This window comes from Anabrus simplex, chromosome 7 (assembly GCF_040414725.1).
Source record: "Anabrus simplex isolate iqAnaSimp1 chromosome 7, ASM4041472v1, whole genome shotgun sequence".
Classification (NCBI taxonomy): domain Eukaryota; kingdom Metazoa; phylum Arthropoda; class Insecta; order Orthoptera; family Tettigoniidae; genus Anabrus; species Anabrus simplex.
In genome coordinates, this window is record NC_090271.1 from 41759764 (window position 1) to 41777228 (window position 17465).

At 36.1% G+C, this 17465-nt stretch overlaps 1 protein-coding gene across 1 annotated transcript in view; it reads right to left on the bottom strand.

Moving 5' to 3' along the window:
• LOC136877681 (hydrocephalus-inducing protein homolog) overlaps positions 1–17465 on the bottom strand; it is a 161145-nt gene that overhangs the window by 140487 nt on the left and 3193 nt on the right. The window contains exon 2 of the mRNA XM_067151893.2: positions 10942–11143. Within this exon, the coding sequence (XP_067007994.2) occupies positions 10942–11143 (202 nt within the window). The remainder of the gene's footprint in view (positions 1–10941; positions 11144–17465) is intronic.

Here is a 17465-nt window from a genome sequence, read left to right on the forward strand (position 1 = left end):
GCAGGAGTTCTTAATTTACCAAATGTCAATTGGGAAAGGAATGCGAACGACAGGAAGCATGGCCAACAAATGGCAAGTAAGTTAATATGGGAAAGACAGCTGATTCAGAAAGTGATGGAACCAACTCTAGAGGGAAAAATATCCTGGACGTGGTGCTGATAAAACCAGAAGAGCTCTATAGAGAAACCGAAGTAACAGATGGTATTAGCAATCTCGAAGCTTTTTTTTGTCATAGTTAAAAATAAATGTGATAGAAAGGAAGGTTTTAAAAGTAGGACTATTAGGCAGTACCATATTGCTGATAAAGCAGGCATGAAGCAGTTTAAAAAAAGTAATTATGATCGGTGGAAAATCGTAAATAAGAATGTAAACAGACCCTGGGAAGGGTTTAAACAAATTGTTGAGGAATGTGAAAACAGGTTTGTACCTTTAAAGATGGTAAGGAATGGTAAAGACCCACCTTATTATAATAGAGAAATAAAGAGACTAAGAAGGAGGTGCAGATTGGAAAGAAATTGAGTTAGAAATAGCTGTGGAAGTAAGGATAAATTGAAGGAACTTGCTAGGAAATTGAATCTAGCAAAGAAGACAGCTAAGGATAACATGATGGCAAGCATAATTGGCAGTCATACAAATTTTAGTGAAAAATGGAAGGGTATGTATAGGTATTTTAAGGCAGAAACAGGTTCCAAGAAGGACATTCCAAGAATAATTAATGAACAAGGAGAGTGTGTATGTGAGGATCTTCAAAAGGCAGAAGTATTCAGTCAGCAGTATGTAAAGATTGTTTGTTACAAGGAAAATGTCCAGATAGAGTAGGTGACTAATGCTAAAGAAGTATTAACACATTGCGGACCGGTCCCGAGAAAACTCGTGTTTGCCTAGCCGAGCGTTGCGGACCGGTCCCGAGTTATCTCGTGTTAGCAGCAGACCCAGCAGACTGAACGTTAGTGCTATCTTTTGAGATATACGGGAACTATTTGGAGGTCCGGAGTGGTAGAACTCTGTTATGTATGGTTCTACACAATCGATAGTCGCATTTCTTTTCGAGTATTCTTCATATCATAGATTTTCTTTGCATTTCCTGACAACATGTTTACAAAGTTCGATGAGCCATGCAAGATGGCAGCGCCCAGGGATCGCACGTGTTTAGACAAAGATGAAATTATTCGCGAATTATGTGCTGATACAGGTTCCGAATATCTAAGTGATGCTGAATATTTAGAGTTCGATGATGAAATATCTTCTAACGGAAATGTTTCAAGTGATGACGAGAATATAGTCTTATCTTCAAGGTGTGAAACACTCATAGCGCAGAACGAGTCTGATAATTGTGTTGCGGGTGTAAACATTCTAAATATTGTAAAGAATGTAGTGTTTTCTGACAACTGGGTTATGGGCAACAGTGAACATAGGCTATAGGATTTCGAAGGTGCTGCTGGTATAAAGGTATAGTCTAATGAATCTGGAAACATAGGACAAGTAGCAGGACTTATGATTGGTGAGGAATATTTTCAGTATGTAGCTGAAAAGACAAACTTATACTATGAGCAGAATTCATATTCTCATAACGTATCCCCTAAAACATTAAGTGGACTAATATCACTATCAGGGAAATTAAAAAAATATTGCTCTGTGTATATTGTTAGGGCAGGTGAAGAAATCATGACTGGAAGATTACTGGCCAACCGATCCCCTAATAAAAAACCCATATTTCCAAAAACTATGAGCCGAAATAGATTTCAAGAAATACCCTGCATTTCAAAATCTATTCAGGAAGGCCACTAGAAAAATAAACAGTAGTCCTTCAAAAGATAGTGAAGTTCTGACAGTTTATTTGAATGCACGCACTCCAGCTTAGAGGTAGTTAGAAAGTGGCCGGGAACAGGGCTGTGCATGGGGTGAAGTGCACCCGGTCCGCAATGTGTTAAAATTTACATATGATAAAAAAATGATATTTACAATAAGATACAAAAGTTGAAACCTAGAAAAGCGGCTGGAATTGATAAGTTTTCTGGGGATATATTAAATACAATTTGTTGGGATATAGTATCATATCTGAAGTACTTATTTGATTATTGTTTGGTTGAAAGAGCTATACCAAAGGAATGGAGAGTTGCTATAGTTGCCCCTGTATATAAAAGAAAGGGTGATAGACAAAAAGCTGAAAATTACAGGCCAGTAAGTTTGACATGCTTTGCATGTAAACTTTGGGAAGGCATTCTTTCTGATTACATTAGACATGTTTGAAATATTAATAACTGGTTCGATAGAAGGCAATTTGGTTTTAGGAAAGGTTAATCCACTGAACCTCAACTTGTAGGATTCCAGCAAGATATAGCAGATATTTTGGATTCTGGAGGTCAAATGGACTGTATCGCGATTGACCTGTCTAAAGCACTTGATAGGGTGGATCATGGGAGACTACTGGCAAAAATGAGTGCAATTGGACTAGACAAAAGAGTGACTGAATGGGTGCTATATTTCTAGAAAATAGATCTCAGAGAATTAGAGTAGGTGAAGCTTTATCTGACCCTCATCAATCAATCAATCAATCAATCAATCAATCAATCAATCAATCAATCAATCAATCAATCAATCACTACTGATCTGCATTAAGTGGGGCAAGGCAGTATTATTGGACCTTGGTGTTTTCTTATATATATAAATGATTTGAGTAAAGGAGTAGAATCAGAGGTAAGACCTTTTGCAGATGATGTTATTCTCTATAGAGTAATAAATAAGTTACAAGATTGTGAGCAACTGCAAAATGACCTCGATAATATTTTGAGATGGACAGTAGGCAATGACATGATGATAAGCGGGGTTAAACGTCAGATTATGAGTTTCACAAATAGGAAAAGTCCTCTGAGTTTTAATTACTGTGTTGATGGGGTGAATGTTCCTTTTGGGGATCATTGTAAGTATCTGGGTGTTAATATTAGGAAAGATATTCATTGGGGTAATCACATAAATGGGATTGTAAATAATGGATACAGATCTCTGTACATGGTTATGAAGGTGTTTAGGGGTTGTGGTAAGGATGTAAAGGAGAAGGCTTATAAGTCTCTGGTAAGACCCCAGCTAGAGTATGGTTCCTGTGTATGGGACCCTCAACAGGATTAATTGATTCATGAACTGGAAGAAATCCAAAGAAAAGCAGCTCAATTTGTTCTGGGTGGTTTCCGACAAAAGAGTAGCGTTACAAAAATGTTGCAAAGTTTGGGCTGGGAAGAACTGGAAGAAAAGAGATGAGCTGCTCGACTGAGTGGTAGGTTCCGAGCTGTCAGCGGAGAAATGGGGTGGAATGACATTAGTAGACGAATAAGTTTGAGTGGTGTCTTTAGAAGTAGGTAAGATCACAACATGAAGATAAAGTTGGAATACAAGAGGACAAATTGGGGCAAATATTAATTTATAGGAAGGGGAGTTAGTGATTGGAATAACTTATCAAGGGAGATGTTCAATAAATTTCCAATGTCATTGAAATCATCTAAGAAAAGGCTCAGAAAACAACAGATAGGGAATCTGCCACTGCCACTGCCCTAATTGCAGATCAGTATTGATTGATTTTTATTTGATAAGAAGTCTGGAGTAATTTAGAAACTTCCAGCATCACTATGAATTTAAAGGTACATCCCATTATAAAAAGAAGTCATACCCGGTGCCTGAGAAATACTGTGATGACTCAAGTGGATTAATTAAACAGATGGAAGCAGATGGAATCATTTCCAAATGTATTACATCCTAAGAAATAATAATAATAATAATAATATTATTTGCTTTATGTCCCACTAACTTTTTTTACCGTCTTCGGAGACGCCGAGGTGCCGGAATTTAGTCCCACAGGAGTTCTTTTACATGCCAGTAAATCTACTGACACGAGGCTGTCGTATTTGAGCACCTTGAAATATCACCGGACTGAGCCAGGATCGAACCTGCCAAGTTGGGGTTAGAAGGCCAGCGCCTTAACCGTCTGAGCCACTCAGCCCAGCTATTACATCCTACATCAACCCTTTGGCTATAATGAAGAAACCTGACGATAGCTTGTGAGTTTGCTTGGATGCTCGCACTCTAAAGGAACAGTTGGTTCTCGAATACTGATATCTCTGGAATTAAAGAAAACTGTAGGACCTGATGGTGTTACAACTTACCTGCTCAAGTACTGCTCATTTATTTTATGTGAAGCACTCTTTTATCTGTTCAACCTATCATTAAACCAAGGTGTTTTCCCAGTGGAATGGAAGAAAGGATTTGTTAGTCCAGTTTTCAAAAATGGTGATAAAACTGACATAAAACAATATAGACCAGTTATCATTTCTTCTCATATATCCAAAATTTTTGACTCAATAATTCTTGACAAAATCACACCTCTCTTTAGAAAATCATCATTGATGAGCAACATGGACTCTTTTCAGGACGGTCAACCTGTAGCAATCTTCTTTCATTCTATCAGTTCCTCTTGGATGCAACAGAGAACCACTCCCAAGTGGACTTCATTTATACAGACTTCTCAAAAGCTTATGACACTGTCGACCATGATATCTTGCTGCAAAAACTAACAGGCTACGGAATTAATGGGCCTCTCCTCTCATGGTTTGAATCGTATCTTAAAAATCGCCTGTGGATTGTTAAAAGAAATCATTTTTCTGTGCCTATTATTGTTACCAGTGGAGTTCCTCAAGGGTCTCACCTTGTGCCCTTACTTTATGCTCTCTACATAAATGACATTAAAAATATACTTACGAAATCTGAATTGTTTTTGTTTGCTGACGATGCAAAAAAATTTATGTAAATTAATTGTCCACTTGATTGTTTAAAACTTTGCTGCTTGATGATGATGATGCTTGTTGTTTAAAGGGGCCTAACATTGAAGGTCATTGGCCCGTTTAAAACTTCAAGAAGATTTACATCATCTAGAAAAGTACTGTATTCAAAATGGGTTGAAACTTAATCATGAGAAATGTAAAATATTTTTTTTTTAAAAACAAGAAGAAAATATCATTTCAGTACAAATTTAGTAATAACATTCTAACTCAGTGTTTTATTCAGTTATAACCTATTGTTTAATAAACATATCAAAACTATTTGTAAGAAAGCATTTCAAAGATTGGGTTGCATTACTAGATATTCTAGAGAATTTTCAAACTTAGCTACCTATCGATTGCTGTATGTATCTATGGTACGCCCTATATGACTTTTTTTTTTTGCTACTTGCTTTACGTCGCACCAACATAGATACGCCTTATGGCAACGATGGGACAGGAAAGGGCTAGGAGTGGGAAGGAAGCGGCCGTGGCCTTAATTAAGGTACAGCCCCAGCATTTTCCTGGTGTGAAAATAGGTAACCACGGAAAACCATTTTCAGATGCCCTATACTAGAATACTGTACACCTGTTTGGAACCCTTCCCATCAGACCTCTATCCATAGATTAGATTCAGTACAACATAAATTTCTTCGTCTATATTCATTTAGAACAGGATTCTCATATGATAATTTTGATTATACATCCATACAACAGTCCTTAAATCTGCATAGCCTGTCACAACGCCGTGAATTATTGGATACACTCTTCACTTTTAAATTGCTTCATTCCTTGGTGAATTGTCCACAACTCCTTGCAAAAATTAATGTACATATACCAGACAGATGCACAAGGTTCAAGAATACATTGTCTACAAACTGGCATAGAACTAACTACGCATTCAATGGGCCAGTTGAACAAATGTCAAGATCTCTAAACAAAGTGGATATTGATGTATTTAACTGCTCATGGTCAAAATTGAGAAAGCACTTACATAATCTCCAGAATTGACTATTAATTTCCTGTACTTGTAATATAACCTGTGTATATATCTGTACATATTTTTCTTCTTATACTCCATTGAACTTTCTTTTTAGTGTGTTTTGTTTTGTTTATTCTTCTCTACTGTTATGTAAAATAGTATTACCATTAATAAAGTATTATTATTATTATTATTATTATGACCACCCTCCTTCACTATGAGATGTTATCAAGTGATTTCATGGTAAAAGGTTCTTTACTGCCAAGTTCAGTCCACTATTCATTGGACCCTAGCGCGTTGCAAAAACCTTTGATAAAGATGCATACCAGATTGAGAGAACAGAGGACTCAACTGAAGGAGTCTACAATGCCACTAATCTTAAGAAATACTTTCATAGAGTGGATAATTAAAAATAAAAGCCTTGACATATTTTCTTCTTCCCGACGGAGGGGTGGACCGTGGACCGGGATGGACCGTACATCAAGTATTTCTTAAATAAAATACGCCATAAAGAATTTATAAAGTATTAGCGAGTGTATTTCAGTACTCATATGAACACAGTCTTGCAGGAGCAAGTAGTCAACCGGCACAATGCTACTTGCGTCATCACCTAGCCAGCGCGGTGTCAAGGACAGGTTGCATCATACGATCTGGAAACATCCATCCAAGAAAATTTTCTATATCCTAAACCAATTGAGGTATCTATTCAGAATCAATGGCATCTTATAGTGCACATTTTAAAAGTCTCCTCATGATAATTCCTTTAAAATCGATAAAGGGATTGCGGAGATATTCAAGATTTTATATAACATAATGTCAGAGCTAGATCTATATAAAAGGTAATCACTCCTGGTACTGACACAGCAGTTCACAATGGGAACATGACGATGTTGGTTCACCGCACGATAAGGAGTCAGGCTGCAGGGTGAGATTGTGCCTGAGTGACATGCGAGTGTGGAACATAGAATAACTCCAGCACTGCGGTACATATAAATTTTCAGTAAGTAGAACCTCATTGAGGGACTTATAAATAAAAGAAGGCGATTCTAATACCTGTATAACTAACATTTACATGTGTGTTAGAAACCATGATAGTGATTTCTCCAAGTGAACTTGACTTAAACTTTAACATTACGGTGTGAATAACAGAATATTCAGAGACTTTACTTTTCGTACAAGTAATTAACCATTCACTTAGACATTATATCAAACATGGTTGTGAAGTGATATGTTGTTTTTCTTCGAACAGACTTTTCAAAATAAATAATAATAATAATAATAATAATAATAATAATAATAATAATAATAATAATAATAATAATAATAATAATAATAATAATAATAATAATAATAATAATAATAATAATAATAATAATAATAATAATAATAATAATAATAATAATAATAATAATAATAATAATGCATGCTTTGCATAGAATGCAGTAGTTAGGAATGGTAGAGATTTCTGCTAGTGATTTACACTACATGTACACAAGTGCACTCGTAGACATTCATGAAATGCAAGTGAAATATCCAAGTGAACTGAGCTTCTAGTAGGTCGCTACAAACATTGAGTTTCTTTAGAATTATAATTCTAAGAGTACAGTTATTCCAACAGACATTCTAGTTCTTGACGTGAATAGGAATAGACTGTGTTGTGATGAGTTCCAACAGACAGTGCAAATATTAATTTGGCAGAAAGATTCTATGCAAGTGATGGACGTCAAACTTCATTTCTTTCTTTCTTGTGGAAAGCTACCACAAGTTTCCCAAGTGCAACTTATTTTTCTAATTTTACTTTTGGGTTCTAAGTTAGAACCGAGTCAACAATTACCATTCACAAAGTGCTGTGGATTATGTAAATCATTCCGATACTTAGGGGACAGTTAAATGTGTATGCTCGCGTAACATAATCAGGGAGTGGTTACCCCACGCCGGGACCTTCAAGAATCAATAATGACCCATTGCTGTGTACAAGTGATCATGGTTCTATGGTTTGGTTGCTGCATTCGAGGGATCGTGCTTCCATGGTTTGGATGTTGCCTATAAGGAATCATGTTTCCATAGTTTGGTTGCTGCACAGGATGGATCATGTTTCCATGGTTGGGTTACTGTCCATCAAGAAGGATCTATTGAAACAACCTCACTGTAACCAGCACAATTGTAAGGTGAGCCTTACGTGAAAAATTTCAGTTTAAAGAATTTGGAACTCATTGTAGTTAGGACCTCTCTCTGTACCCAGCTCCAGGTCTACACCCAGTATGCCCTGTGATTAAGATTACTCTCTGAAATATCTTTACTTTTTTATAAGTTGCTTTAGAAGTTGATTCCCAAAGGGAACTTAAAATATTTGTCCTGAATGAGTAAATTTACAATACCAATATAATGGTCCGTTATTGGACATTATAAATTTTTCCAGCTAACTCATTCTTGGTTGCCTGCATTTCGCCCTCGTGTGCTAAGTTGGGCTCGTCAGTTGGAACTTAGCACACCTCCCAAGTCGCAAGGCTAGTGCATACTGTGGAGGCCACTGCATAGGCTACCTGAAGCCACCAGCAGTGAGTGAGCTGGAAAAATTTATAATGTCCAATAACGGACCATTATATTGGTATTATAAATTTACTCATTCAGGACAAATATTTTAAGTTCCCTTTGGGAATCAACATCTATATCATCTGATGGCTAGGCAGGCATCAATTTTTGGATATGAGACATAGCTCTCATAGTGCATTGGCACTGCTGGTGGCTTCAGGTAGCCTATGCAGTGGCCTTCACGGTATGCACTAGCCTTGCGTCTTGGGAGGTGTGCTAAGTCCCAACTGACGAGCCCAACTTAGCACACGAGGGCGAAACGCAGGCAACCAAGAATGAGTTAGCTGGAAAAATTTATAATGTCCAATAACGGACCATTATATTTGTATTATAAGTTGCTTTACGTAAAATTCTTTCGAGAATAAAATTTACTGTGTCCACCTGTTCAATACGGAACAAAATGAGATTAGTTACTTGTATACTTGTAAGTTGCTTTATGTCGCACCGACACAGACAGGTCTTATGGCGATGATGGGACAGGAAAGGGCTAGGAGTGGGAAGGAAGTTGCCGTGGCCTTAACAAGGTACAGCCCCAGCATTTGCCTTGTGTGAAAATGGGAAACCATGGAAAACCATCTTCAGGGCTGCCGACAGTGAGGTTCGAAGCTACTATCTCCCGAATACTGGATACTGGCCGCACTTAAGCGACTGCAGCTATCAAGCTAGGTCCAAAATATCTAGTCGTGGCTTATTATCACATAATTTCCTGGTACAGTATGTATGTATGTATGTATGTATGTATGTATGATACTTACATGAATCTTTTTTTTTTTTTTTTGCTCGTGGCTTTACGTCACACTGACACAGATTCTTATGATGATGATGGGATAGGAAAGGCCTAGCAGTTGGAAGGAAGCGGCCATAGCCTTAATTAAGGTACAATCCCAGCATTTGCCTGGAGTGAAAATGGAGAAACCATGGAAAACCATCTTCTGGGCTGCTGACAGTGGGATTCGAACCCACTATGCAAGCTCACAGCTTATACGAACCACCATCAACCATTTCTTTTGCACATCCACAGTACATTACACTACTACAGATGCCACTGTTAACAGTCCATGGATCATATGTCACTATGAGTGATCAGCACCGAGGATAACAAAAATGTAGGATTGAACTTTCCCACAGCCCGCCTGCTGGCTACGATCGTTACGGTGTCAAGTATATATTGTTGCTGCACTGGCAAAACCTCATATCTCAAAATGGTCTTCCTATTCATTATATTCCGTAAGACACGTCATACCTCCCGGCTACCTGTAGATATTCAGTCCATCGGAACAATTTTCATTGTGTTTGTATTCCTATGCTGACATGTAAGTGCGTGTCATGCAATGTACATTCCTACAGCACAGTACAGTGAGGTTCAATTTCTTTTACACATTGGCATACAAAAATGAATACTACAAGAATTGTTCTGAAGGACTGCATATCCATATGTAGCTGAGATGTGTGACCAGTCTTAAGGAGAATAATGGATAGAAAGGGCATTGTGGGGTATGAGGATTTGTGATACAAATTCTTATAATTTTATTAAATACCACCTATTCAATACATAATAAGCTAATAAGGACTTACAGCTTTATTAAATTGTTAAAAATGGTACATGTTTCGGTCCTTTTTTTGTGAGCATCATCAGCCAATTATCATTTACCCAAGGTTTAATAAGATTTAATTGGTTGATGATGCTCACAAAAAGGAACGAAACATGTACCATATTAACAATTCAATAAAGCTGTAAGTCCTTATTAGCTTATTATGTATTAGTAGGTGGTATTTAATAAAATTATAAGAATTTGTATCACAAGTAGATCTTCAATACGGACAAAAAAATAAATTTATAACCTGTAATATGAGGATTTGTTGAAGCAGTGACGGTATGTTCTGCCACTGTGGTTCAGCGCTTTGAAATATTTTCACTATCAGATGTTCACCAGCAGGGTAGGAGAGGTGGTGATATAAATTTCTACTCATTAGATTGTGTGCCAAAAGCCTGGATTCAATTCCAAACCTCTCTGCAATGTTCATATGGGATGAGGGAATACGACTCTGTTGATAGTGATTCATCTATTGGATAGGGACATTAGGATCTGAGCAGACCACTTGGTGTCAATCTGTAACTTAAGGTGAAACTGAAAAGAAATGGCTTTCACTAAAACTAACCCTTGGCGTCATTCGCCAGCACTGGGTTTCATCCTCTCCCTACCTCATCAACATCATCATCCCACATCCAGACATAGTAGTCAAATACAAAAACCTGCACCACGTGAACTGAATGTGACTCTGGACACTCCCGGCATTAAAAGCTATACGATAAATAAATAAATGAATGAATAAATAAATAAATAAATAAATAAATAAATAAATAAATAAATAAATAAATAAATAAATAAATAAATAAATAAATAAATAAATAAATAAATAAATAAATAAATAAATAAATAAATAAATAAATAAATCAATCAATCCTCAACAAAAACTTTTAAGAATAATTATGGAAACTTCTGAGTACCTTCTGATATGTTACGGACTTGATCCAAGGAGAAAATGAGGACAGTAACTTACCTGAACTTTTCAGTACATTCTTCCACTTCAGATGACATCTTCCTCCATTTGAAATATACCATAAAATCACTCCCATTATGGATAGAAAGAGAACCTATCCGTTTCATCCCCAGGAATGTATCTTCTAGTGATATACTGCTCTTATTCAGAAAAATGCGTGAATTGATGCACTCAGTTAAAACTCTTGAAACCAATGTCTCACCTAAAATATTAAGAGGTATTTATTTAAAAAAGGCACATTTTCTCAGTACAGTAGAGATAAAAGGAAGATTACTTGGTTCATTAAACAATGTAGTGAGAGCATCTGATGTAGCTCCTTTGGTACAACCTCTTGGTATGTATATGATTGTTGGTATTTCATACATTTCATATTGTATGAAACTTAGAACTTTTCTATACAATTGTATAATTTTATCACTAGGATCTAGAAGATATGTCATTTTTGCAACTTTTCAATACAAAGGAAAAACATAATTTAAAGAATATTTTCTTACATAAGACATGTACTCAGCATTTTAAAGGGTACTGACAGGTACTCCATTTGCAACAATGGAAAAACTTTCAGTTTCAGAATTATTTACAAATATATTTTATAATAATATAATATTATTCCTTTTAGCTTCAAAAATGGATCTTCCATTATTAAATTATGTCAAAATGCTGAAACGAGGTCTTCTGCAAATTGTCAGCTTAACTCGTTTCCAACTATCTTCTTCTAATAAATTCACAATCCTAGCATGAAACAAGTATTCACGCAGACTGCACAGAATTGTTAGTGGAGAGTGGCTGTACTGCATGGAGTTTTTGTGCATGTTTCCTGGCCTCTTCACATCTGCTTTGTTCCCCTTAAAAAAGATTGACACCGGGCAAGTTGGCCATGCGGTTAGGGGTGCGCAGCTGTGAGCTTGCACCCGGGAGATAGTGGGTTTGAACACCACTGTCGGCAGCCCTGAAGATGGTTTTCTGTGGTTTCCCATTTTCACACCAGGCAAATGCTGGGGCTGTACTTTAACTACAGCCACGGCCGCTTCCTTCCCACTCCTAGCCCTTTGCTATCCCTTCATCACCATAAGACCTATCTGTGTCAGTGCGACGTAAAACCAATTAGGCATAGATATCAAGGATAATTAAATAAAAAACCACCTATTCAATACTTTCCACGTTTAATGTGGTTATTATCTACATGATTTTATGTAGACTCATTTGGTCAGGTACATGTTTCACCCATTATTTTGGGCATCTTCAGCCTGTAAACAACCTTTAGGTCAAGGTTTGGGACCTTTTTAACTAATATAAACATACTAATATATACACTATATACAACATATACATTATATACAATATATACAAACATAAGTCAATACAGTAAAGTTTTTTTGGTCCTAATCTATTTAATATGGAAAATGTCCAAAACTAAAATGGATCTTCTTTTCGGTGAAGAGGATTGCAAATCGGGGTTTATGTGACCCCTATATCATATTAAGTACTTGACGTATCGTGTCTGGTGACAGGATGTGTCGTCAACAATAAGAGGAGATTTGAACTGATTGTAGGTTGGTCAAGATTGAAAATATAAATTTAAATTGAATGTGTTTTAACTTGGCAGTTCTGGTTAACTTAAAATGTTCAAAAATAAAAATAAAATGAAACGGATCTTCTTTTTTCTTCTTGAGAAGGGGTGATATTAAAACTGGAGCTTGTTTGACCCACGATTTTCATTTTCATGTTCTTGACGTAACTAATATTTAAATGTGTTGTCGTGTACAAGTGGAGATTCAAAAGCCGATTGTTGTAGGTAGACTGGTCAAAAACGTTGTGAATGAAACTGTTAGTGTCTTGACTTTGGGTCTCATGTAACGTCAAGGAATTGACAAGAGTACAATATTTAGCTGTTTCATAGTTTTAGGCTGCTGCTTAATTGGGAAGAGACATCCTAGACACTTGATACAGTCTTGTGTGAAAATTGTTCCCGTTGATGTGTTGCTTGGTCTTTGGGAGGGATCTTAAGAATATCTGTAATGAAGTAGAAAATAATTTTGAATTAAAAATTTTTGAGCACGCGTTGTGATAAAATGTATTAAATTAACACCTCTTAACTGTAAAATGACTTACTTGTTCAGTTAATACTAGATGGATCTGTCTGTTCCGGCAGCGCCTGTCTTGTCACCATTTCTACTCCTGGTGTTGTAATGGTGCGGTAATGGAGGGGCGGGGCATGGAGGGAGAGTGGGGGTAGGCTGGTCTATGGGCGTGTGTGCTGTTGCTGGAGGGGAGTTTCTAGAAGCAATATGGGCGGGTTTAACTTTTGGCATGATGGATGAAGCATTTGAGTGTGGAGATTTAAATAATTGAGGGATTTTGTTTTGATCTGAATTCACGATATTAATTAATCTAGGTGTTAATTCGTACAAAGGATTTTTAATTTCATTGACGTCGTTGAGATTTTTATTTTTATTGTAGGTTTGGTCTAAAAAGATGTGTAGGTTTTCCAGTTCATTCATTAATTTCCCTTTACCTATGCTTCTAATGATGGTAAGATCTTTCTCTATGGATGTAAAGTGATGGCCCGTTTCTCTCATATGTTGGCTCATCGCTGAGTACTTATTGTGTTTTTGAGCGTTATAATGTTCCAGATATCTCGTGTTAAAGCTGCGGCCAGTCTGTCCGATATAAGAAAAACCACATTGTGTACATGTTAGTTTATATATGCCGGACCTTGAATAATGGTTGCTATTGTGATTGACCTTGTTGTGGTTAAAAAACATGTTTCGATTAGTGTTAACTGTCCTGAAGGCTATATTGATATTGTGCTTGTTTAAAGTATTTGCGATCTGATGGACGGCTGGGTTGTTATATGTAAATGTGGCGAAACTGGTTTTTTTAGGTTTTTCTGGGATGAGGTTAGTGGACAATTTAATTTTGATTTTATTAATCAAACGGTTGACCATATCTATTTTAAACTCGTTCAGTTGAGCAGGATTCCTTATGTACTTCAGTTCAATTTTTAAATTGTTGGGAGAAAGAGGAATTTTTAAAGCTCTATAAATTAAATTATAGAAAGAGGCTTGTTTTTGGGACTTGGGGTGTATGGATGAATTCATAATAGTTAAGGGAGAGTGTGTAGGTTTCCTGTATATTCGAAAATCGAAGGTATTATGTCCGCGTGTAATAGTTAAGTCCAAAAAGTTTAATGAGTTCCTAACCTCATCCTCTTTAGTAAACTTAACATTGGGGTCAATTTTGTTTAGGGACTCCAAGATCCCGTCACTATTAGTGACATTTTTGTCGAAAATTATGAAGGTATCGTCTACAAATCTCAGCCATAAACATACGCCTTTTATTTGTGTTATAATTTTTGTGTGTTCTATTGTGTCCATATAAATGTCTGCTAAGATGCCAGAAAGAGGGTCGCCCATCGCTAAGCCTTTTTGTTGGTAAAACTTTCCATTGAAAGAGAAAAAGTTGTTGCTTAAGACAAAATTTAATATCTTCATGAATTCTTCAATTTCCATCTTACTAAGGCCGCTGTGTTTATTGATATTATCACTGATAATTCTTACAGTTTCTTTGGTAGGGATGTTTGGGTACATATTTACGACGTCATAGGAGCACATTGAGTGATTGGGGCGCAGCTTAAACTTGTTTAAAATTTCGCAAAAAGTGAATGAATTTTTTAAAGGGTGTTTATTATTGAATACGTAATGTTTTTTTAGAAAGCCGTGAATGAATTTTGATACTTTATAGGTGGGGCTGTTTCTACAGTTTATGATAGGGCGTATTGGAATGTCCTTCTTATGAATCTTTGGTAAGGCTCTGGCTGTCGGAATACTAGGGTTCATGTTAAAAAGTTTTTGTTGTTCTTGTTCATTGAAAAGAAAGTTAGAACTTCTTATTAGAGTTTTTAGATTTCGCTGAATTCTCGTGGTTGGATCTTTGTTGACTATTGTGTATATTTTGTCCTTAAAAAAGTCTTCTGTTTTTTGAATGTATGTGTTTTGATCTAGGAGAACTGTGGATCCTCCTTTGTCCGCTTTTGTGACAATAATGTTGTTGTCGTCTATTTTCTTTTTTACGTTCTGGATCAATTTTTTGTGGTCGAAATTTGAATATGCGTTTATTTCTTCCACTAGTTTTGGTAGTTTCTTTTTTACCTCAAATCTGGTATCATTTTATCCTTGATATCTATGCCTAACGTCATCTTCAATACGGAACAATAATGAGAGTTGTTACTTGTAATTTGGTAGCCAACCAGGCAAAATACCGTTTAAATAGGTACTTCAACCTTAAGGTCAAGATTTGTAAACTAACTAAAGACATAGCCTTTCTAAAACAGTGTCTAGAACTAAAATTGATCCCAAAATTTTTGAAACCTACACAGCGAAAAAACTTATCTAACCAAAGTTTGTTTAGAGTTCAAAACAAGGTCAACGACATTTGGTTAAGAAATGAAATTAAAGCGTCATATAAAAAGAAGTCGCTTTTAAATCTGCAGTTATATAGAGTTCATTTAGCGTTAGCTCAGGCTTTACATCCGTTAGAATGGAACTCTTTCCAGCTACATGTGGACAATAAACTGATTGCTTTATTGGATAGGAAGCAAGTTACTCTCGACAAGAAACTATCTCAATTAAAAGCATCCCAATCACGATTACCAAAACGCAGTTCAGACACGCAAAAAGCGGCTCCCTCACAGAACAATACACCCACAGTAGTTAATTTGACAGACGTACAGTTCTCTGAAGAAGAAATGGGAATCTTGAATAAAGGCTTAAAACATAACTGGCCTAGCAAGAAAAAAGAAACGGATATTATCAACACAGTAGCTGAGATCGAGGCTAACATTTCTAAACTCCCTTTAGAAACACAAAATGATACCAGATTTGAGGTAAAAAAGAAACTACCAAAACTAGCGGAAGAAATAAACGCATATTCAAATTTCGACCACAAAAAATTGATCCAGAACGTAAAAAAGAAAATAGACGACAACAACATTATTGTCACAAAAGCGGACAAAGGAGGATCCACAGTTCTCCTAGATCAAAACACATACATTCAAAAAACAGAAGACTTTTTTAAGGACAAAATATACACAATAGTCAACAAAGATCCAACCACGAGAATTCAGCGAAATCTAAAAACTCTAATAAGAAGTTCTAACTTTCTTTTCAATGAACAAGAACAACAAAAACTTTTTAACATGAACCCTAGTATTCCGACAGCCAGAGCCTTACCAAAGATTCATAAGAAGGACATTCCAATATGCCCTATCATAAACTGTAGAAACAGCCCCACCTATAAAGTATCAAAATTCATTCACGGCTTTCTAAAAAAACATTACGTATTCAATAATAAACACCCTTTAAAAAATTCATTCACTTTTTGCGAAATTTTAAACAAGTTTAAGCTGCGCCCCAATCACTCAATGTGCTCCTATGACGTCGTAAATATGTACCCAAACATCCCTACCAAAGAAACTGTAAGAATTATCAGTGATAATATCAATAAACACAGCGGCCTTAGTAAGATGGAAATTGAAGAATTCATGAAGATATTAAATTTTGTCTTAAGCAACAACTTTTTCTCTTTCAATGGAAAGTTTTACCAACAAAAAGGCTTAGCGATGGGCGACCCTCTTTCTGGCATCTTAGCAGACATTTATATGGACACAATAGAACACACAAAAATTATAACACAAATAAAAGGCGTATGTTTATGGCTGAGATTTGTAGACGATACCTTCATAATTTTCGACAAAAATGTCACTAATAGTGACGAGATCTTGGAGTCCCTAAACAAAATTGACCCCAATGTTAAGTTTACTAAAGAGGATGAGGTTAGGAACTCATTAAACTTTTTGGACTTAACTATTACACGCGGACATAATACCTTCGATTTTCGAATATACAGGAAACCTACACACTCTCCCTTAACTATTATGAATTCATCCATACACCCCAAGTCCCAAAAACAAGCCTCTTTCTATAATTTAATTTATAGAGCTTTAAAAATTCCTCTTTCTCCCAACAATTTAAAAATTGAACTGAAGTACATAAGGAATCTTGCTCAACTGAACGGGTTTAAAATAGATATGGTCAACCGTTTGATTAATAAAATCAAAATTAAATTGTCCACTAACCTCATCCCAGAAAAACCTAAAAAAACCAGTTTCGCCACATTTACATATAACAACCCAGCCGTCCATCAGATCGCAAATACTTTAAACAAGCACAATATCAATATAGCCTTCAGGACAGTTAACACTAATCAAAACATGTTTTTTAACCACAACAAGGTCAATCACAATAGCAACCATTATTCAAGGTCCGGCATATATAAACTAACATGTACACAATGTGGTTTTTCTTATATCGGACAGACTGGCCGCAGCTTTAACACGAGATATCTGGAACATTATAACGCTCAAAAACACAATAAGTACTCAGCGATGAGCCAACATGAGAGAAACGGGCCATCACTTTACATCCATAGAGAAAGATCTTACCATCATTAGAAGCATAGGTAAA